General features: G+C 35.2%; 1 protein-coding gene and 2 non-coding genes across 3 annotated transcripts in view; 1 reads left to right on the top strand and 2 right to left on the bottom strand.

The window, feature by feature from the left end:
- Positions 1–5,175: 5,175 nt before the first annotated feature.
- The window catches only part of LOC129773211 (uncharacterized), a 40,631-nt gene continuing 23,239 nt past the window's right edge, over positions 5,176–22,567 (bottom strand). Inside the window, exons 2-4 of the mRNA XM_055776798.1 lie at positions 15,713–16,396; positions 15,349–15,656; positions 5,176–5,253 (exon numbers count right to left, since the gene is read on the bottom strand). Coding sequence (XP_055632773.1) covers positions 5,176–5,253; positions 15,349–15,656; positions 15,713–16,396 — 1,070 coding nt within the window. The remainder of the gene's footprint in view (positions 5,254–15,348; positions 15,657–15,712; positions 16,397–22,567) is intronic.
- On the top strand, positions 18,088–18,159 carry Trnam-cau (transfer RNA methionine (anticodon CAU)). Its single transcript has one exon. It is a non-coding gene; the product is annotated as a tRNA-Met (tRNA).
- On the bottom strand, positions 18,215–18,286 carry Trnad-guc (transfer RNA aspartic acid (anticodon GUC)). Its single transcript has one exon. It is a non-coding gene; the product is annotated as a tRNA-Asp (tRNA).

The raw sequence follows: 22,567 nt of genomic DNA on the forward strand, positions 1-22,567 counted from the left end.
TGGAGAACAAAGAATCGATCCGAAAAAACCAAAAGTAAAATATCGATCTTCTGAATATCGATAATTCCAAGATCAAGATCGCCCAATACTATACGACCCATCTCAAGTTGTAATCTCTTGATTTGAATTAGAAGATGAGTATATTATCATTCAAGCTCCTACGTATTTCAGAACGCAAATGAATTTGCAACCTAAGCGCAAGCACGTTTTACAGTAAAATATCAGGAGCATGTTTGGACATGAATTTGATGTTTAAAAAATAGAGAAATTTAAAACGTGCCTGAAGAACTTGTACGCTCAGACATATTACCTTGCACGAACCTGTTCAAGTTTTTCTACTTGCCGAATTTTTCATTTTGTACTTTTTGTACTTTTTTCTTTTCATCCTGCAAACGCTCATCGTCTTGTTGAGTTTTTAAAATGTATAGCAATAATATTTTGTACTAAATTATCAGTCATTCTTATAACAGGGTGGTTCACGTAATACAACTTATGCAACTTTTTGAATATTTCAAATAAGAACTTGTGTTATTTTATAGGGGTCGATTTTCAAAATCAATCAATTTTCGTTTTTGCCGACCCCTGGGAAACCGGAATCGACTCCAGGGGGTCGACATCGACCACTTTGAGAAACCCTGGTGTAAGTGATTCGCGATGCCAAGGGTGCTTCTTGAATGGCGCTAACGTTCCCTGTGGAAATTTTGCTGTCTCAACGTATGCATTAACTAGCGTCATTCATTAATACTTAGTTGAGATTTCTTAAGCCAAATAATACGCCTTGAATTTATTCCGAGGGGCAAGCTCTAGAATACGCGTGACCACAGTGCAAGACGAAGGAAAGGGCTTGGCCGGGTAAGGGAGTAAAAAGTGCCCCCAAACCAAATCACCTGCTGTATGGCAAATATTGTATAGGATACTAGCTGACCCGGCAAACTTCGTCCCGCCTAAAATTTGTTTTCTGTTATCAATACCTTCAAACATTCATTTTTTTTTACTAAGCGCAAGTTCATGAGTCCAATCGCAGAACTGTTCATTGATTGATCTTCTAATCGATCTCGTTAAATTTACCTTTTACAAAAAAAAAATCCTAGTGCTTCTACCTAAACTCATATTTATAATATCAGATTATTTTCAGACACAATTCTCGTTCAAGATTTTTCAACCACTTGCAAATAACATGTTTCTCCGTTACATGGAATAAATGTTTGATACAGAAAATATGATACAATAAAGACAGACACCTCCCCTCTTCTCCCCTTAGAGAGGAGGGAGGAGTGTCTATTCACCATAGAAACGTTTCGTTCCCTCTTAAAATCTTCGCATGCCAAATTTGGCTCCATTTACTTGACTAGTTTTTGAGTTATGCAGAAAATTGTCTTTCATTTGTATGTAACATTTATTGCATCCTAAAACCTCCACGTGCCAAATTTGGTTTCGTTTGTTTGATTAATTCTCGAGTAATGCATAAATTTGTGTTTCATTTGTATGGCAGCTCCCTTTAAAAGAGGGGGGAGGAGTATCTAACCACCATAGAATCATTTACTGCACCCTAAAACCTCCAGATGCTTAATTTGGTTGCATTTGCTTGATTGGTTCTCGAGTAATGTAGAAATTTGTGTTTCATTTGTATGACAGCCCCCTCTTAGAGAGGGGGGAGGGGTACCAAATTATCATGAGAACCTTCCCCGGCCTCAAAAACCCCTACACACCAATTTTCATGTCGATCGGTTCAGTAGTTTCCGAGTTCATAAGATTTAGACAGACACACAGACAGACAGACAAAAATCCATTTTTATATATATAGATTAAATAAGAAATTTTGGCGGTTTATTTGAACCACTATGTGGTTTGACGTAAGATCTATAGTGAAAAACGTACTCTTTCGTTTATTTCACTCCATCCTCAAAAGCTTCGAGATAAAAATTTGAAAAAAATACTGAATGTGCATCTTACTACGGTGTATCAAGAAAATTATCAAAAAAAATTTTTATCAAAAATTGAAGTACTAAAAAAAATATTGAAATTTTTAAATTTTTTTTTGGGATTTTGTGATTCAGTACTACTCTAATTCATATTTAAAGGTGTTCCTACGGCTTTTCTAGATATGTGTGATTTTTTTCAGTGTTGCGCGATACATTTTTTTTATATTTCCAAAGGGTCTGGCTGGGTAAGGGAGTAAAAAGTGCCTTCAAACCAAATCACCAGCTGTATGGAAAATATTATATGTAGTACTAAGTAAAACATTTTGGCAGTAGTACCATATATTTGAGTCCTTATATGGTACGCCATAGGATCTATGGTGAAAAATGCTCCTTCTGGTTTTTTTCACGCCATTCTCAATAACTTTGAGACAAAAATATGGAAAAAAAATACTGAAAGCACATCTTACAAAGGTGTATCGATAAGTATCTTCAAACATTTTTTTCATCAAAAAACGTAATTATAAAAAAAAAATTAAATATGCGGTACAAAAAAATTTAATATATTTTCTGACATTTCGAAATTTTGAAAAAAATATAACTTTGAGACCCGCTTCTGTTCTAATTTTTATTTAAATGCGTTCGTATGTGTCTTTTTTCTACATGTGGTGCAATGTGCCTGAATTTTTAAGAGTATTGCGAGACACAAACATGATTTTCTTCGTATCGATTATTTTATTGTATTCGTGGTTTTTAATTGTGAGATTAAAATTTAAAAAAATAATAATTTGAATGTTTTTAAGTGTTTTTCTCATTAATCCGAATGATCTTTCCACAAGGAAAAAATTTTTTCTCACAGAGCTCTATCGTACTGCTGACTCCTATGAATTTGGTAAACCATCTAAATCCGATGTAAAGATAATCTCATATATTTCAAGATATGAGAAAGGGGATCTTCGTAGCCACTTGGTCACGCGTTCGCTTACTAAGCGATCGGTCGTGAGTTCAAACTCAGGACCCTCAATTGACCATCTTTGTGTTATTATAGAATAACTACGTCCACGCAAACATCATCAGCGATGGAGATCGATCCACGGTCGAAATTAGATCGATTCATCCATACAACTGCTCTGCTCTGCAAGAAACATCGGTCTGCTGTGTTCTATAAATAACCCAACAATGATCAATATCAACTGTCTCCGCTGTCCGGTCTGCTGAACAATGGAAGAACAGAAAGAATACCCTTACGCCTAAATGGCTACTACTGTGTAATTATCCATAATGTAATGGAACAGAAAAGTTAACGCCTAAATGGCTACTCCTAACTACTGTGTAATTTACAGTTTATAGAAACATAAACATATGTACATGTACACGATTAAAACCCGGCTCTGTTACAGCTAAAATGCTAATGAGCCTAATATTTATTTATTAGGCTCAAAAAAAAAAAGATATGAGAAAAAAATCTGTGTACAGCGCAATGCTCTAAATATACCGACAAAATTTAGACATATAAAAAACAAAATTTAAATAAATATCAGAGCAGTACTGGGTCTCTAAATTCAAAATAAACTAAAAATGCACAGGACACAAATTTTTTTTTCGCGCAATCCTCTCAAAACTTCAAGAAAAAATTACGCTACTTGTGAAAAACAAGACATACGAATGCATTTAAATAAAAATTAGAGCAAAAGTGGGTCTCAAAGTAATATTTCTTTCAAAATTTAGAAATGCCTGAAAATATATATAATTTAATAAAAAACACTCTAAAAATTCTGAAAAAAAATCACATATACCTAAAATAGACGTAGGAAGAAATTTGAATACAAACTCGAGTAGTACTGAATCTCAGAATAAAAAAAAAATTAAATTTAAAATTAAAGTAAAAATTAATTTAATTTTTATTTTTAATATTTGATTTTTTGATGAATAAATTGTTTGAAAATATTGATCGATGCACCTTTGTAAGATGTACTTTCAGTATATTTTTGAAAAAAAAAAATGAAATTTGGCGTGAAAAAAAACCAGAAGGTGCATTTTTCACCATAGATCCTATGGTATACCATATAAGGACTCAAATATATGGTACTACTGCCAAAATGTTTTTTTAGTACTCTATACAATATTTTTCATACAGCTGGTGATTTGGTTTGGGGGCACTTTTTACTCCCTTACCCGGCCAGGCCCTTTCTTTGACGAAAAATCCCGGCATGATAATGTGAGACGCTTACCACTTATTATTCAATGGTTTAAAAGATTTAGTTATTTCTTTTTCTGTAGGAGCATTTGACGAACCCTAACACCCGGCATGATAATGTGAGACGCTTACCACTTATTATTCAATGGTTTAAAAGATTTAGTTATTTCTTTTTCTGTAGGAGCATTTGTCTTCTAGTGGTGTTAATACTTATTATCAGAAAAAATTGTTTTGAATATGTACACTTAGGAGCTAATCAAGTGCTTTGATATTAAGATTAAAAAAAAATGGAGTTAATCGATTTAGCAAGTGAAGCATCCATATAATGGTCAATCAACCTATGGGAAAAAACATATCCTCTTTAATCTTTATCTCCGAAATCATGTTATTGGTTTCATTCAATTTGACGGAAGCCATGCAAGATGTTCAAAAGAAAATCCGCTTGGAGATAACTTTAACTGTTTCCCGACAATCTGTAAAAACTTGCTACCCCTGAGAACGGTATTTTCTATCGAATATTGTAATGATCCTCTACGCTAACCGATTAGCGTCGCGCCGATAACATTTTTCCTCGAAAAAAATTACAATTGCAATAATTATCCATGACACACCCGGATGTCTCAGACGATAAAAACAATAACACACATTCGTTACGATCTATCATTCCATTGATAAAAATTCAACATGTTGGAACAACATTGCACCAAAAATACTATCTTTAAAGCCTTTTTTTTTGTTTTGCCTCCATTTATTCCAGCCGTGATGACCGACCAGTATTTGCAGGTTGTTTGCCATTTTCTAGTTGATTGATACGATGGATTAAAAAAGTGTTAAATAAACCGATTGTGTTTATGTTTGTTCGTGAAATGTAATAACCTCGTGCAAATACAAACAGCGTGTATTTGGGATGATGTGGGCGAGTGTTCTTTTTTTGTGTGTGATTGGACGGTGTAACGAACGCAATTAAAGCTCGAAACGTGGTGACGCAGGAGATTTTTTTTGCAGCAAAATTTCTGCCAAAAAAAAACATTTTTAAAGCAGCACACTTTAAAACGAGCCCTAGACTCCAGAATCCCCCGGTTGGAAATCAATTTGCCATCTCCATATATTTGCATATTCTCCCTCCGATCCCTCCAACTGTCGAAGAGCACACAAATAGAATGAAATTCGATAATGCGTGTCTCCGGTGGATCGTTGACGTCCAAATCCGGTACTTGAATGCGTCGTTATCGGAGTGTCGTCTGTTTCACCGGGTGACATTGGCGGACAACGGATGTTTCGACCCGACGCAAAACCGAACCGAAAAAAGCCAAATGGGCTAATAAAGCTGGGAAGTATGGCAAACGCAGTCCATATTTCATGGGACTGAATTATTCCGTAAAGTATCATTCCGCTTTTTGACGTCATTATGTTGAAAGCTACTGGTGGATGCGAAGTCATAGTAACTGTGGATAGAATAGATAACACTGGATAACAGCTGAGAAATAGTTTTTTGATGCCTTCAGAGGTTATATTCTAAGTCTCCTAAATTAGCATCTCTCACTGATTAAGTTTGGTTTTGCAAAGCTGAGGTTCAAAAGAAAAAACGGATACTTGTTTATCCATTAACGAAAACCCAGAATGCAAAAATCCTAATAATTAGAAATAGAAACTATTGGTTTGTGTGTATTGTCGTATCGTATTGATCTAAGCAATAGAATTAGCAGACATATCATTGGTAATGAACGATAATGAACGAAGATCTGGCGAGATATACCTCCATGACTGAACTTTCAAAGGTTTGACCGAACAAATTACGAGGTGCCGTGGCTGATCGAACGCCCGCAAACGAGATTGTTGTCGACCAGCGACTTATCCTAGAATACCGCGTTTACGTTTCCTCGTAGTTTACGTAGTTGAAATTGAATTTGTGGTAACCGGGACGGGCTTGAAATGCGGAACTAGAAAGAGTAAAGAAGTTGGCAAGTTCAAGAAGCTCCTCCTGAACTGTCGCTAGCTCGGAAAATTTTTCCTTTCGTCTTCAGATTTTTGGGCATCCCTAACAACATGATCGTGGAGAAGTGGAGGCTACCCGTGGGACCTTCAGGTTTCCTTGAAAATAGTTCACTTTTTAACAAACCCGCACTCGAGGAGACATCCAAAACCCCAAATGTCCCTCTTTTACAGTGTGTGATTATCAATACCCTTGATTAATTCCTTCCTATTTACAGTAAAATAAGTTGTAATGTTAATATACAATGGCATTAGAATTCTGTGTTATCGTTAATATCGTCTTAATCTCCTTATATCCCCTTCCCTTCCTGGAGAAAATATGCTACTCTTTTTAATTCAAGTCGACCGCGAGTAATCGGTTTCCTGTTTTACTCACCATAGACACAATTGAAAATGACAATAAAAAACAGCATCAAACACGTAGTTAAGCATTTGGCTCCCTACGAACTATGCAAGAATAAACGGATAGTAAGAAAATGAGAAATAATTAAAGAAAAAAGATAAGAAAAATTGAAACAGAAAGAGAGCTCCATCCCGTTCGATCGAATTTATCGACTTTCGAACCACATTCAATTTTGGTTTCGGTGCCATAACCGAAATCCCATTTTTCGTCACCATTGAACATCTGTTTGAGAATTTTGATTGTTTTTCCTTTATGTAGTAACTTTGGCTCTAGGGTTAACATCTTTGGAACTAACATCCGTAATCGATTAGTACGAGATGTTCCGTATGTTCCCGTGAATATCGTAGCCTAATGAATGTTCTCCATACCGCTCCAATGATTTCCCTTCATTGGCAATTTATTTTAGGTGTTGAATCGCTAAAATAAGCAAACAGAACGAACGGTCTAGAATGAAAATGAGATTGTTTAATGAAAGGCAAATTAGATAAAAAAAAATATAGGAGGTTGTGTTCAAGACACGACCGCATTGTTGACGTAGAACTACGCTGTAGTTTAATTCAAGTCGCTTGTTTATAACTGCGGATATTATGTTATAATGCTACGACATTTTTGAAATAACCATTCTACCAGTTTGGTCGCCCTGATATGTTTTTTTTTATTGTAGAATCATTTGACGAAAATTGTTTGATGTTTCATTCTTGTGCTCGCAGAACAATACATGCTCGAGATAAGCGCAGCTGTCATCCTTACTGGAGAAAGTTTTGCTATTGGCAACCAAACCAAATAACATTCAAAATTCTAGAACGACATTTACTTTGTTGGTGACTAATAAGCGAAATAAACTCTATCTGCACGCGAACCCAAATAAATTAATGACATCTTCTTCTTGAATGGCGATAACGTTCCCTATGGAACTTTTGCCGTGCAAGTGCAATTTCTCTGACGTCCTACCGTCATCCGAAACCAAATCACTGATAAAATTCCAGAACATTTGTTTTCTTAGTGAGCTGACGATAGCCTAGCTTGATGATCCCTCACACAATTGTGTAGCTCAAAACATTAATGCAATGGCGTCAGTTTGATGTAATGATTGCAATGCCAGAGACATCAGCGAGAGAATATTTTGGTCTCGTCCACAGCTCAGTCCGAAACGAAGACATGTGATGGCGCAAAACAAGAAAGAACAAGCGATGTTCATTGTTTCGTATCTAGAACGATAATGAAAGTTTGCCTTTCCTTCCTTTCCTTGTTGAATTAGAGAGACTTTAAACTTCAGTTCATTCGTCTTCAAAAAGTTCAAAAAGCCTTCAAAAAGGCCCTTGGAAAACTCTCCTCCACCCCCATTGCATTGAGAAAACCATTCGATCCCTCGCCGTCCAGCTCGCCTAGCAACGGTGTTGGCCAGTTGGTGACCTCACGAAGAATGAAGGTTGCCTCAGCAAGATCCACTGTTTATACTCTAGGCAAATATTTCCCTTCGTTCTTCTTCTTTTCCTTTGTTCACGGAGACTTTACATCTTACGATTTTCCCTTCGTTGCTCGTCGATAAGTTGCACGTTATTGACAGCTCTGTTCGGGAAAGCACATAAATGGACAGAACAAATGTATGGGGAATTGGGAATGCTTCAATTTTTATCAATTTAAACCATATACAGAGTATGGGATTGTAATCTGTAGCATATCAAACAAATCTTAGGGAATTTCCGATTAGTTTGGTATGTAAATCGCCAGAATCCGTTTACGGCGAAAATAATTATTAACGTTAACTTTATTTCATGAAAACGTGACCTGTTTTCTGATTTGGCACCCTTAATGAAAGACGTAGTTCTACGTCAAAAAATGAGCAAACATTATTTCATATTCCATGACATCTAGTGAATTATTGGAATTACATTTTTTCACAAATATTGTTCACACTTATATTGTGCTGAAATAAAAAAGTAAACGACATACACAATTTTTTTACCGCAATCTGTTCATCTTTTCAATGAGTTTTCATATTTTTTTCATTTATATCATTACTAGCTGGCCCGGAATCTTCGTCTTCCCTCTCAGCTTTCCTTCACATGCCAAAGTTGGTTCTATTTGCTCGATTTGTTCTCGAGTTATGCAGAAATTTTTGTTTCATTTGTACAGTTACTCAAGTTTGTTATTAAATTCGGAACGGAACAACTCGAATCTCTGCTGATTTTTGACAAATTACTTGTATATAAAAATAAGTATTCCCAAAATTATTGAATCTTGACATCAATTGATTTTTTATCCTTTCTGCAATATCGAATGCAACAGATTGTAGAACCACCAAAATATTACGACGGTATTAAGTGAACATTTTTGTTTTATTATTATTTTCCAAAAGTGAACGTGGAACACTGGGAAAAATGTAAGAAAATGGGACGAAAACTGCCTTACGATAATGTACCAACAAACACACTTCATTGTTGATTCGTGAAATTTAGACAGCAACGTACACTATTATAATGTCACATACGATGGATTTCATGCCAACTCATAGGAGTTGGCAGCATCATCTCGGATAGCAGTTCGGCATTACGGGTGTGAAGACATTGGCCATTTAAGCAACTTTGCATATTTGAAATATAAAAAAAAAATTAAATTAAAAGTGATTTACCCTGGAATACCTCGTTTATGTTTCCTCCTACGTAGTGGAAATTGAATTCGCGATAACCGAAACGGGTTTGAAGTGCGAAACTATAAATACTAAAGGAGCTGGCAAGTTCAAGAAGCTCTCCTCGATGAAAGTCAATATTCTGGGCCAGCTCGGAAATTTTTTCTTCAAAAGGGAAAAAAACTAAAATTTTGCCGTCATACTCGTTTCGTGTCACTTTTTTTGGTCGTCCCTGACTATATTATGATCGTAGAGAAGTGAATATCACCCGTGGGACATTTTTTCCTAAGCTTATGACATACCTGATGCACAAGCCAAGGGAATTGTGCATTCAAGCAACTTGGCATACTTAAAATATTTTTTAAAAGATATGAAAAGGCCAAAGTTGCTTTTTTCCAAATTTTTAAAAAAAATTGAAAGTGTGTAGCAGTGCTCATTTTCGATGTATGGGTGATTTATTTGTAACTGTATGGGCTATTCATGTATATTTTATTCAGAATTAAAAAAAAATTGTTTTTGAGAACAATGTATTTTAATTTGCAAAATATTTTTTTTCAATGATTTTTTTTTAAATTTTATTTGTATTTTTTAATATTTTCTATTGAAAACATAAACATTTCCCCACATTTCATTCTTTAACCAATATTGTGTAGTTCTTAAAGCTGGTTAAGATCAAAATGCAGGAAATTATTCATGTTTTCTATACAAAATATCAAACGAATAGAAAAGAAACTAATTTAATTTAATTTACGCACAAAAATGTTACGAGGAGTTTGTCAGAATTCTCCATACAAAAATGCCATATAATCCAGAAACTACTTCTTCCTCTTGGATGGCACTAACGTTCCCAGTGGAACTTTTGCCTTCTCAACATAGTATTACTTGCGTCATTTTTATTAGTAGTACTACATTAAGATTTCTATGCCGGATAACACGTCTTGAATGTATTCTGGAGTGGCAAGCTCTAGAATACGCGTGAGCACAGTGCAAGTCGGACGAAAAATCGCCCGGCCCGAACGGGAATCGAACCCGAACCCAGAAACCAAAAACTATAAACGATAGAAAAATGACGTCTTCAACAAAAGTCCATATTCAAATAAATCTAAAACTTTGTGGAATACACCATATCACTATCATGACTTTAAACACAAGTAGAATTAGTTGTTATTTTTTCAAAGAAAACAAGAAGAAGTTGTTGTTAGAATATCTTTTTTCTGTTAAAGTGCCCATCTTCCGATGTATCGATGACTTGTTGAAAATTGCAAGGGCTTATATTTTTTTTCAGAATTTTATAGAAACACGTATTTGAGATAAATTAATTTCAATTTGTAAAATAATTTTTTTTTAGCGAAAGTTTTGTATTTAAATACACCAAAGTTTTTTTACGCGGTTTGTTTTGCGCGGGTTTTTTACGAGATTTTTTACGCGGATTTTTAAAATAAAGCGTTTTTTTACGCGGATTTTACAATTAACGCGGATTTTGCAATCAACGCGGTAAAAAAAGACCAGTGCAATATCTGATCTCCCCTTCAGCTCACATATTTCTCTCATGTTCCCTCAGAGCATATTACGGTAATTAGTGCTTGTAACGGAGATTAGCGCTTAGTGCTGCACCTTATCACGATTCTTACGTGGATTTTAGGGGTTGGATAACGGGGAGCTCGCCGGGCGGTACAACGGGACAGGGTTTGTACGAGCAGCGATTCGTGAACGTCTTTCCGTCTACTTAGCTCTGGACGGTCCAACAGTGGTACTGCACGTTCATCGGCAGTAGAGTGTACAAATCAGTGCCACAAATTATCAAAATCTATTCACGAATGAAGACATTAGCTTTTTTCCAGTGTCGGATGAATTCTCTTCTGTTGAAACCCAACACCATATCTGTCATAATGAGTATAACACAAGAGTTGAGACGCGTGAACTTTGTCTGGTATATTGAACGAATAGAGCATGAACGAATTTCGGAAAGCCTGCATTCAGGCACTTTCATTACTGTCAATAGTTTCAGGTGATTATAACGAACGTTAAGTTGATCTTCATCGCTTGCAGTGAATTTGTTTTGAAAACGTGTTTGATTTCCATATTTAGAAACAAAGGAAGGACCAGGAATCAGGAGAAAGCAACATTAGCTTTCGTTGAGCGTTGACCGTTGTGCGGTGTTGAGCGGTTGAGCGACGTTTAGCCTTGAACGGCGTTGAGCGTTCCGTTTCTGTTTCCGTTTCTTTTTTATACTGTATTATAATGACTTTCAACACTTTTTGGCTGGCTTCTCACTTTCATTTTTGGAAGAATGTCGGGAGTGAGAATTGAACTCGCGATCTTTAGCGTGAAGGATACGGTCCTTTCCCGTTTCCGTTTCCGCTTTCTATGATCTTTTACTATCGCAATTTTGCTCTAACACGATACTAATTTCTAACACTTTCTATATCTAACTAATCGGTCTTCTAGGGCGGTTTTCAATTAACCGAGAGTTAGTGGCTTCTCTTTTTCCAAAATGGAATCGGAATACGATATTCGACTTCCGCTGTTTAAGCCCTTCCATGCAATACCCATATCGTAGGGGTTTTATATGATTGCTGGTCATTTATAGTATCATTAAACCGGAAATCAAAACAAGATGATGTTCGTTATTCGCTCGTCTGTTAATGTCACCCATTGCCCATATAATTGGGGTGTATACCATTTCTGGTCAATCGGGAGTAGATCCATAACATATAGCTAGAGTTATACCATACCTTCCATTGCCGAAGTCGCCAAAAACAAGAATTTTGTATGATAAATGGCTACCCTTACCATTAATCGATTCAACCCTCAATTAGTTGACGTTGAATTTTATGCTTTGATTTTCACTAACACGCAATGATATTCAATTTCGACGTTACGAATATCATGGCGAAAATTAATATGCAAATGAAAAATGAATGTCATGGCAAGCTGATGTTGATGTTCATTACACTGGTGTTCATTGATAGTGTTGTTCCATAATTATCGACTCTCGCTTGAGCAGTAGGTTGTCAATGCAAGGCAGGCTGAAATTCGCCCTATTTGAATGCCGTGAACGTGAATATTTCCGGCACTGGTACAAATCACAAGGGAATCTTCTAGCAACAGCAGATGACCTCATTCGTGAGGAAAACCGGAAAAAAATACCGGTTTTCGGGAGCATATGGAAAGCCCCATTTGATATCTATCGTTAGGTGACACGGTTTTTCTATGCGGATTTTCCAATTAACGCGTTTTTTTGTAGATTTTCGAATTAATGCGGTTTTTTTTAATGCGGATTTTTAAAAAAAAACGCAGTTTTTTACGAGGTACGTAGGCCCCGCGTAAAAAAAACTTGGGTGTAAAAAAAATTATACATTTCATTATTTGACCAAAATTTTGTAGGTATTATAGTGTTTCAGTTATTAAAAAAAATAATAAAAAATAATAAATTTTGGCTTTTTCCAAAAACTATACTTTTTTGAATAATTCAAGTATGCAAAGTTACTTAAATGACCAATATCTTTGCACCCACAATGCTGCGCTGCTGTTTGAGATGGTGCTGCTAACTCCTAAGCCGAGGTTGCATGAAATTCGTCAAATATCTTTTCAGTAGAATATTTTGGTAGTCCTGAAATGTGCCGATGGTTTGTTTGGATTTCTAGAAATATTTGAATATGATTCATTCGTACCTTCCCGAGAACAATACACAGGATTGGCATATGTTGCAATTTATCTCTTATATCAGTGCTCAGGTTGCACGTTGCGCGATGAACAAGCACGAACGCTATCGTAGCATCTTTTTTGCAGTTGACACACACTTGGTCATAGGCGGTTCAATATTGGTTCACTCAGCACCATTATTCCACATTTCTTAACCACTTGAATCTATCTTTGGCAACCCATAAAACCGAAATGGTTTTACTCTTGGATTTGTATCGAACGAAATGCGTGTGTGACATCAACATGCTCGTTAACACGTTGACGCCACGTCATTCACCGGTAACACTGAATTTTCGCTCAGGCCGCATCAGTCACCGGTGACTGACAGTCAAGTATGGAAAAATTCATTCACTCATTTCTCCACACCTGATTATAAATCACACTTGTATCTGCTTGGAATAATCATGGCGAAGAGAATGCAGCAAACAATTGTGATATTGCACGATGATTTTTTTTTCACTATCCGACCATCTACAATCGGAACTGAGAGTGAACGTAACAAAACAAAGAATGGAAAACAACATTCGATGCATGAATGCTCCTTTGGAAGGATCGCTCGAAACAAAATAACGATTGATTCAAAATAGGCTCAATCTGCGTTCATGTATTATTTTATTTTCCCTTCTACTCTCTTCCTTGTTATCATTCAAGCCTTGTATCTCCATCAGCATTATATATCAGCCATTCCATGCCAAAACGATATAGCGGTTTTCAGATTTTCGTGGAAGTTTGGTTCTTTATCACAAAATATCAGACTCGTATTTTTTTAATTTTTTCATAAGGGTGTCCATTTCAATTTAGGGTGGTCCGAGAAATCAAATTTTTCCCCTTTTTTAGAAAAATGACTTTTTTTAAAAATTCATATCTTTTGAACTACTAAGTCGATTCGGATGATTGACATATCAAATTAAAGCCAGCTAGTCGGTCTTTTTTGAAAAATATGCTACAGCTGCAAAAATTATGAATTGTATCTTCGTATGATTATTGATTATATTTGGTTTTATAGTTTTCATGGTCTCGGGATCAAGGGCGCTGTATTTTTTTATATTTTTTCTTAAAAGCTGAGGAAATTTCACATAATATATTCAAAAATCAGAGATGTGTTCTTTTACGTTTTTGAATTATGATTTCTCAAAGCTAATCGATAGTAAAATAAATCAGTTTCCTCCTTTTTTCCAAAAATGACGTTTTCAAAAAATCATAACTTTTGAACTACTGAACCGATTCAGATAATCGACATATTAAATTAAATTCAATGAGCTAGTTCTCTTTGAAAAAATATCACGTTTGTAGAAAAATGAAATTCTATTCACACAGAGGAATATCGAACGAGGACTAAAAACTTGTTAATTTAAAAAAACTCCAAAACGAAAAAGAATATATCTCTGATTTTTGGATGTTTTGTAAATATATTAAAAAATATAGCGCCCTTGGTCCCGAAACCATGTAAACTATAAAAAAACAGGTTCAATCAATAATCACGAACACAAATCCATTTTTTTGCAAGTGTCATTGCAGCACCCCTTTACAAATAGATTTAATGAGATAATCTAACCAGAATATAGGGAAGAATCCAATAAGGATTCTCAAATAAGAATGTCAGAATCTGAAACGTCTAAAACTGAGACGTGCATTTTATCAAATATTTTACATAAAATAATAACTAGGAATTTCCTATGGAATGCAGTATATAATATTCCTATATTACGTACTGTTTTCTTCAACGTATTTCAATAGACAACGGAAATTGTCTCAAAAGAAATAAAATAGAATGGAAATTGACTAATAACGGAACAAATAGATCACTGTATATGATTTCAATCGTTTATTTTATCTGAGCATCAATTCAGGTAATACATTATAAATATATAGTAATGTTTTAGGTAACTAAGCTAAAGATTTATATTAGCTTGCAATCCGATGTCATTGCTCAACATTTCAGCAACTTTAGGAAGTAGATCTGAGTTGAGTTTCAACACAAGCAAATTTTCCACTGAATTTTCACTTAATCGCGTTCGATGGTCTGTGAGGATTAGTTTTAGGCCACTAAAAGCCCTCTCAACAGATACCTGAGTAGAAGGGGCTGCTAAAACTACCATCGCTAAACGGTACAGTATCGGTGAAGTTATTTTCTGCGATTCCCAATACTTAAGTAAATCGAATTGAGCATTTGGATCAGCATGTATTGTGGACTGAATTATTGGTACTTTCTCCCGTATTTCCAGTTCTTTGATTTGAGAAAGTACTGATTCGTCGATAGAGTGTGATAGTCCCATCGGAATATTCTCTTCTTCAAAAAATGACGAGATATATATATATATATATATATCCAAATCGTCCTGCGGCTCACTAGCTGAAGTCTGCTCTGTTCTTATACCTTCGATGTCATTGAGTCGATGATGCAAGTTGAGGAGAAATGTCTGTGAAATTAGGAAGCTAATACATTTTAACTTTTTTCTTATCAAATAATCGTTATTCATCAAATGACGAAAACAATTCTTACCTGAACTTTCGCTTTGTCCTCCGTAGATATACGCCTTGCACCCAAAAAATTATATCTAGGGTCTAAGTACATGCATGCTTTGAACTGCAATGTACTAACCAGTTTTTGAGCTCGTGTTTTGAAAGTCTCTAACAATTGTACGGCGATCTCGTTGGCTTTTAATTTATCCAGGTTTGCTTGGCACTGTAGCCAATACGTGTAAAATTCAGACAATGCACAATGTACTTTTTGCAGTTTAAGCGTAAGTATGAAAGCAGGTTCAAAGGCTTCACAAAACTTCTCGATGAATGGCCAGTGTTGAGTAAGATCTACAAAATGAAAATGGTATACAAAATGAAAATATTTGGAAATAATACGATTTCACCTGTTTCGGGAAAACTTGTATTCAACAAATTGAAAAATTGCCGTTGTTTAAGTAGGGATGCCACCATTAGATACTTTCCATTCCATCTTGTATCATTGGCGATAGGAGGTAGATGAGCATCGTGAGTTTTGAAACATTTATGATATTTACGGTTTCGCAGCTTTACAACTATGCCTTGGATCTTCGCGATACGTTCTTTGTATGGACGTATGACATCCCACACAGCCAATTGAGCCGTGTGCGCCGCACATCGCGTACTATCAAGTATTCCCTCGAATTCATAGTCGTCGTTTTCTTCGCCTGGTGCAACAAATCGTGTCTCTTCTCGGTTTTTGTCAAAAAAATCGTTTGCAGGTAATGCACTATTGGATGGAGTACAAAACTGATACTTAGATACAGCTTCGTTGTCGTCGTCGTCATCCGTGTCATTACAAGTATCATCAGCATGCTCGAAAATGCCACAAGCTTCTTCATTAGCAAGGAGCAAATTAATTGGTGGGCAGTTATTTAAATTAGGTTTCTCTAACATTTTCTTCAACAATCCAACTGTCGCCACCATATTGCTACCATTATCGTGGGCGACAGAATAAATTTGGTTCAATTTAACACCATATTGGTTGAGCACATACTCTAATGTTTCTGTTAGATTTTCCTTCGTCTGTCGACAATGCATTTCCTTTAGGGCTGAAAAAAATTAATTGCAGAGAAAAATAAGTTGAAATTGTTGAGAAAAAATGCTTTCAAAATTTGATGAAGTGTCTACAGACGGTTTAAACTCACCAAGATTTCGAAATAACATTTCGCCATTGTGATAGTACTGCGCATTAATACCAAATATTTGGCGATTTTTACGTAAAGCGCTGTCAATTTTGAGGCTTATTAATTTTGTTTCCATTTCTTTCTTAACAAAAATACGCATCAGAATAGCAGCTTTATCAACCAAGTCTAAGATTGTCTTCCTGTTAATGTGAAGACCTGCAGCTACGTACTGTGACTCAAGAAGAGTTTTGTATGAACCTTTTTCAAAAAAATTATATGACATATGACTTTCAGTTAACAGTTGCATGGTTCCCAATATCAGTTTGCCTTTGTCTGTTTCCACTAATAGTTTTTTAGGTTTCTTGTTGACTGTCGATGAATCAGAATCAACAGCTTCAAACGATAGCAACCCCAACCTATCATAAACACTTGGATGTTTGTTTTTAATATGCCGCTTGAAGTTCCCATAATTCAACACTTTTTGCTCATAAATGCATTTGTTATCGGCAATGCAAATGAATCTACCTTCCCGCACACCAATAACTTGGGTTAATACTGTCTTTTGCGTTGGCTTAGATCGTTTCATACTATAAACAAAAACATTTCATTACAATAGTGAACAGGAAACAACTCGATTTCAATTACCTGCCTGTATTTTACTGCCGCGATCGATGCTCCGATGATTGCTATTTGAGTGAAAAATAAACGATTTTGCATGTACGATAATTGAATGTAAACTGTATCACAGAGACACTGGCTGGCTCAAGCAAAAGTTTCCAATCTGATTCTCTCACCATCTAACGTCACTCCGAGAGGCAAATGAGAGAATGCAAAATTCCCTGAGAATAGATGAGCGGAATCGAGACAGTATTTTTCCGTTGAATTCGTGAATGAGCTTTGCGAAGATGATAGGTTATTATTTTCTGTCTCAAATCAAGTGAGGCATAAACGGAGAATAGAAGGGTGAGTTTTATCTGTGAGTGAGTGTTGTTGAACGAATTTCGATGCGATTTCGCCCATACCTGCTGACAGTATAACATATGATTAAAAAGGTAAATAATATAAGCATATTAGCTCATAAACATTCCCTTTCGAACAGAAATACCTTTCACTACGATAAGGAACGATGGTCCTAATATGTTTATAAATGTCCATCCAATCGCTATAAAACCGTGTCACTCAACGTGTTAACTGGTCACTGAGACTGTGTATAAGTTGATAGCGAGTTGAATAATAGAAGCTTTAAACTTTTCAGTTCGTTCGACTCTCTGTGTATTAGAAATTGCGAATGGATCATTTATATTCAAAAATTTATGAACGGGTGAATATTAAATTAAAATATTTTCTCTCTCCACAATGTCCGTTGAACGAACACATTTGTATTTGTATTTTGAGCGAGCAATTCACGCACGTAGCGTAGGGAAAGAGATGTTCAGAATGCGGGAGAACAATTTAATGTCTAAGGTGTCAAAATATATAAACAGTTACTATATCGTCTAACATTTTTGGATTTAAATGTATAGTGATCACTGAGATACATATTTTAATTAATATGTTGCTTACATCATATTCCAATTCCTATTACAAATATAGCCGAATACTATGTTCTTCCATCAAGCAGAGTGGCGCAGTGGAAGCGTGCTGGGCCCATAACCCAGAGGTCCGTAGATCGAAACTACGCTCTGCTAGCGCACTTTTTACCTAAAACATAATCTTATAAAAATCATACCCTGTAAAAAAGAACTCCCCGACGGGGAATTGAACCCCGGTCTCCCGCGTGACAGGCGGGGATACTGACCACTATACTATCGAGGATTGTACGCCGAAAGTTATGAAAAAACCGTGAAAAATTGCAACAGAAAACACCACCCCGATAGTCCCGTTCCTTCGAAGCGCTGAGAGAAAACAATGCGGAAAAACACCAACCAGATGAGTTATTAAACTTTCTCTGATGAATAATTTAGCACTTGAGAAGTGTGAAAAGTTAGAAGTTATTATCTCGCGTTGTCTCTCGTTCAACAGAAGGAGACGATGGACCGTTTGCTGTATGCCATCGGACACTGGAGCCAATAGAACTGCAGCAGCACTTTTCCCACATATTTTCGTTTCCACTTTCCGGACCGGTGGAACAATAAGGGAGCTCCCGTCCGGTGCTGTTCGTGTGGTACATTTTCCGGACCACACCGCCCACTCCACCCACGACAATAGGTAAGCCCATGCGAAAATCTGCGTCTTTCCACGGTTTGCGAGAAACCAAGATGGCTGTATATTGTAATACGCCGTCCAAACAGCTGCGCTTTGTCCCAGTGCCAACCTTCGCCGACTTCCCCCCGCCGTTCGGTGGATCGCACACTAACTTTGCCCCCGGACTCCGGCGCGCAATAGCAGTAAGGCCATAATGCAGAGAATAAATTCTGTGGAATATGCATTTCGCGCTGTGAGAAATATAAATTTAAATATTTTGTTATATCAATCATCGCTGATGGTTTGTTCCCGCTCCCAGGTTCAGCCTTCCTGTTCGCTATTTTTTGTTCAGCTCTGGGATTTCATCCCGCCTAACTATCCGGCGGATCTGAAAATGTATACCACTCGAGTGATGCTGCTGCTCTGAAAAGTTGCGCACTTTTGTTTTTGTTTTTGTTTTTTTGCCCCTGCTGCTGTTCACCCCTGACTTTTCCGTGTTTGGTGGATGGACTTTTTGTTCTGCTCGGTTTGTTCGGTGCTGTTGAGATAGATTTATTACCATCGCTAGCATCGGGGATGAACACACTTCAAAAGGTAAATTTCGCTACTCGTCAAGGGGGTAATAGTTTGCTGGAATTAATTTCACGCTCAGTATTATGATCTTTGATATGTATAATCCGAAGCATCAAATTAGGGAAGTTGAGTCCGCCAGAATTATGTCTATGTTCAAAATGTCGAAATATTTCTGATAAATTTAATTATTTAGATACGACTGTTTGTATTGAACAAATAATTTTATCTTGGACGAATTTCATGCCGACTCGACTGGCCATTGCCAGCACTCAGATAGCAGTGAAACGTTGTGGGTGGATCGTTTAAGCAACTTTGCATACTTGAAATATTCGAAAAATAATTAGACTACTTTTTGGAAAAAGCCAGTATTTTTTCTTATTTTTTTACAAAACTTTATAACTTACAAACTATGATGCCTCCAAAATTAATGTGAATGCATGAAATGTAGAAAATTGTTTAAATTTTCATAAAAAATTAGCAACATTTTTTTGGAAAAACATTTCGGTGACAAAAAAGTTATTTTCAAAATTAAAATTCATTTTTCTCAAAAACATATTTTATTAAAATTCTCAAAAATATATATATATATGAATAGCCCTCGAAATTTCCTGTAAATCGTCTATACATCGGAAGATGGGCAATTTCACAGGGAAAAAGTTTTTCTAACAACAATTTTTTTATATTTTCTTTGAAAAAAATACAACTAATCCTAATTTTGTTTAAAGTCAAGATAGTGATACAGTGTATTCGACAAAGTTTTAGATCTTGTTAAAATATAAACATTTGTTGAAGACATCAACTTTCTATCTTTTATAGTTTTTGGAATATAAGTCATTTTTGTATGAAGACTCCTGAAAAAAATAATGTTTTGCTCGTAACATTTTTGTGTGTAAATTCTCACTTTTGACATGTTCATGACATGTTTCTGAATAGAGAAAAATTTGCAGAGCATTTAAAATGCGATAATTTATACATTAGAATGTAACGAATTGAACATTGATATATTTTTTTAAAAGAAAAACATGAAAAAGTTGTTGTTCGAAAAACTTTTTCTATGTAAATGTGGCCATCGTCCGATATATGGAAAACTTGTTGGAAATTTTAGGGGCTATTTATATCTTTTTTTGGTTCAGAATTTTGAAAGCATAGGTTTTCGAGAAAAATTAAATTCAATTTTCAAAATATTTTTTTTTTCAATGAAATTTTTTTCGAAAAAATTCTTTGATAATTTTTAATGAAAACCAAAAAAATTTGCTACATTCCATTCTTTGACTAAAATTTTGTAGGTCTGATAGATTTGTTTAGTAGTTTTTTTTTTATTTTGAGTATTTTCATCTTTTTTTTCGAAAAATCTTAATTTAAAAACTATAAGATCTACAAAGAGTTGGTCAAAGAAGGAAATGTAGGAAATTACTTAGGTTTTCATTAAAAATTGTCAAAGATTTTTTTGGAAAAAAATTTCATTGAAAAAAAATATTTTGAAAATTAGAATTCATTTTTCTCGAATACATTTGCTTTCAAAATTCTGAAAAAAATAGATGTAAATAGCCCTTAATATTTCCAACATCGGACGATGGCCACATTTACATTGAAAAAGTGTTTTTTGAACAACAACTTTTTAATTTTTTTCTTTGAAAAAATACTATTAATGTTTAATTCGTAACATTTTTATGTATAAATTATCGCAATTTACATGCTCTGCTAACTTTTCTCTATTTAGAAACATGTCAAGATCATGTCAAACGTGAGAATTTACACACAAAAATGTGAAACCGATGTAGTGGTTCTCAGAAAACTTTTTTTTCACCTTTTTTCCATTACAAAAATTCATAACTTCTGAACTACTGGACCGATTCAGATGATCGATATATCAAACTAAAGCTTATGAGTTAGTTTTAAAGGTTTATGAGTTTATTTAAAAAAATATTACTTTTGGGAAAAAATGTGATTTTCCTTTTTGTAATTATTGATTGATTTAGTTTTTCATAGTTTTCTCGGTTAAAAATAGAGGGCGCTATTTATTTATATTTTTTCTGAAAATCTGAGGTCTAGTCCAGAATCGAAGACTTGAAACATGTTAAATTTGAAAATCATATCTCTAAAAAATAGCATCTCTGATATCGAGATATTTTATGTAAAAAATCCTCAACAAAGCCATGAAAACATAAAAAAACCACTACAATCAATAATTACGAAGACAAAATCTAACTGTAAATCAGATTCTGGAAGACACAGATTCGAAAAAAATGGTGGGTGCCTTGTTTCTTGATTTAAAGTAGGCCTTCGACACTATCAATCATGACATTTTACTGAAGAAATTCGATAAATATGACATAAGAGGTATTGCTAACAGCATTATTCGTAACTATTTGAAGAACAGAAGTTTATATGTTGCATATGATGGAGAAATTAGCTCTAGAAAGAAAATAAGTATTGGAGTTCCACAGGGAAGCAACATTGGCCTTCTACTCTTTCTTCTTTACATAAATTATTTAAGCCAAATAAACCTCACTGGTACCCCCACGATTCTCGCTCTCTCGTCCGGGAGTTCAATTTTCCTTTCCGAGCGCGTTTACTTCGATGAAACTGGGTAAAATAAAAAATGCGCTACAGCAGATAGGACGACTTTTATATTTAATGTTTCACAGAGGATTTTTCAGATGGTGTTTAAATTAATCTGCAAGAGACTACAAACAATAATCATCCTCAAATCACTAATTTCATGAGTTAATGTAAATGCGTTATTGGCCAAGGCTATTACGACATCGAACACGTGGTCTTGCGAGATATATTTTTCCGCCAGCCCAAATACAGACCTCTTTTTTCGGGCCCGAGTAAACTGGTGGCTAGAAAAGACCTTGATTACCTTGAATTAATCAAAAAACATAAATTAGCGCAAATATGTCAACATGTTTTTTTTTGTGTAAGCACGTAAATATTTGCTCATAAAATTTTTGGATTGTGGAACTCTACATAATTTGTATGCAGATAGACTATCCACAGTTTGTGGGGGAGGGAATACTCATACAACTCAATTGGATAATGATTCTCTTACTATTGATTCATTCAAAAAAAAAAGCTTTATTTTTAAATGTTTTCTTATCCTGAGACTGGCTCACCATATTGCATTGCTACCTAAACCGTAGTCTAACTTCAAGGATATTTTTTATTCATTTTCGGCGAATAATCAATAGAGTGCCGTGTTATGAAACATCAGCATAATAGCAAAAACAATATTACGATCATAAGGTGTTGGATAGGTTATTCCAGACGACATTGGAATATATTCCATCTGATCATCTTTAGAAAGGTTAATGACCTTCAAAGGATAAATTTATC

This window comes from Toxorhynchites rutilus, chromosome 3 (assembly GCF_029784135.1).
Source record: "Toxorhynchites rutilus septentrionalis strain SRP chromosome 3, ASM2978413v1, whole genome shotgun sequence".
Lineage (NCBI taxonomy): Eukaryota > Metazoa > Arthropoda > Insecta > Diptera > Culicidae > Toxorhynchites > Toxorhynchites rutilus.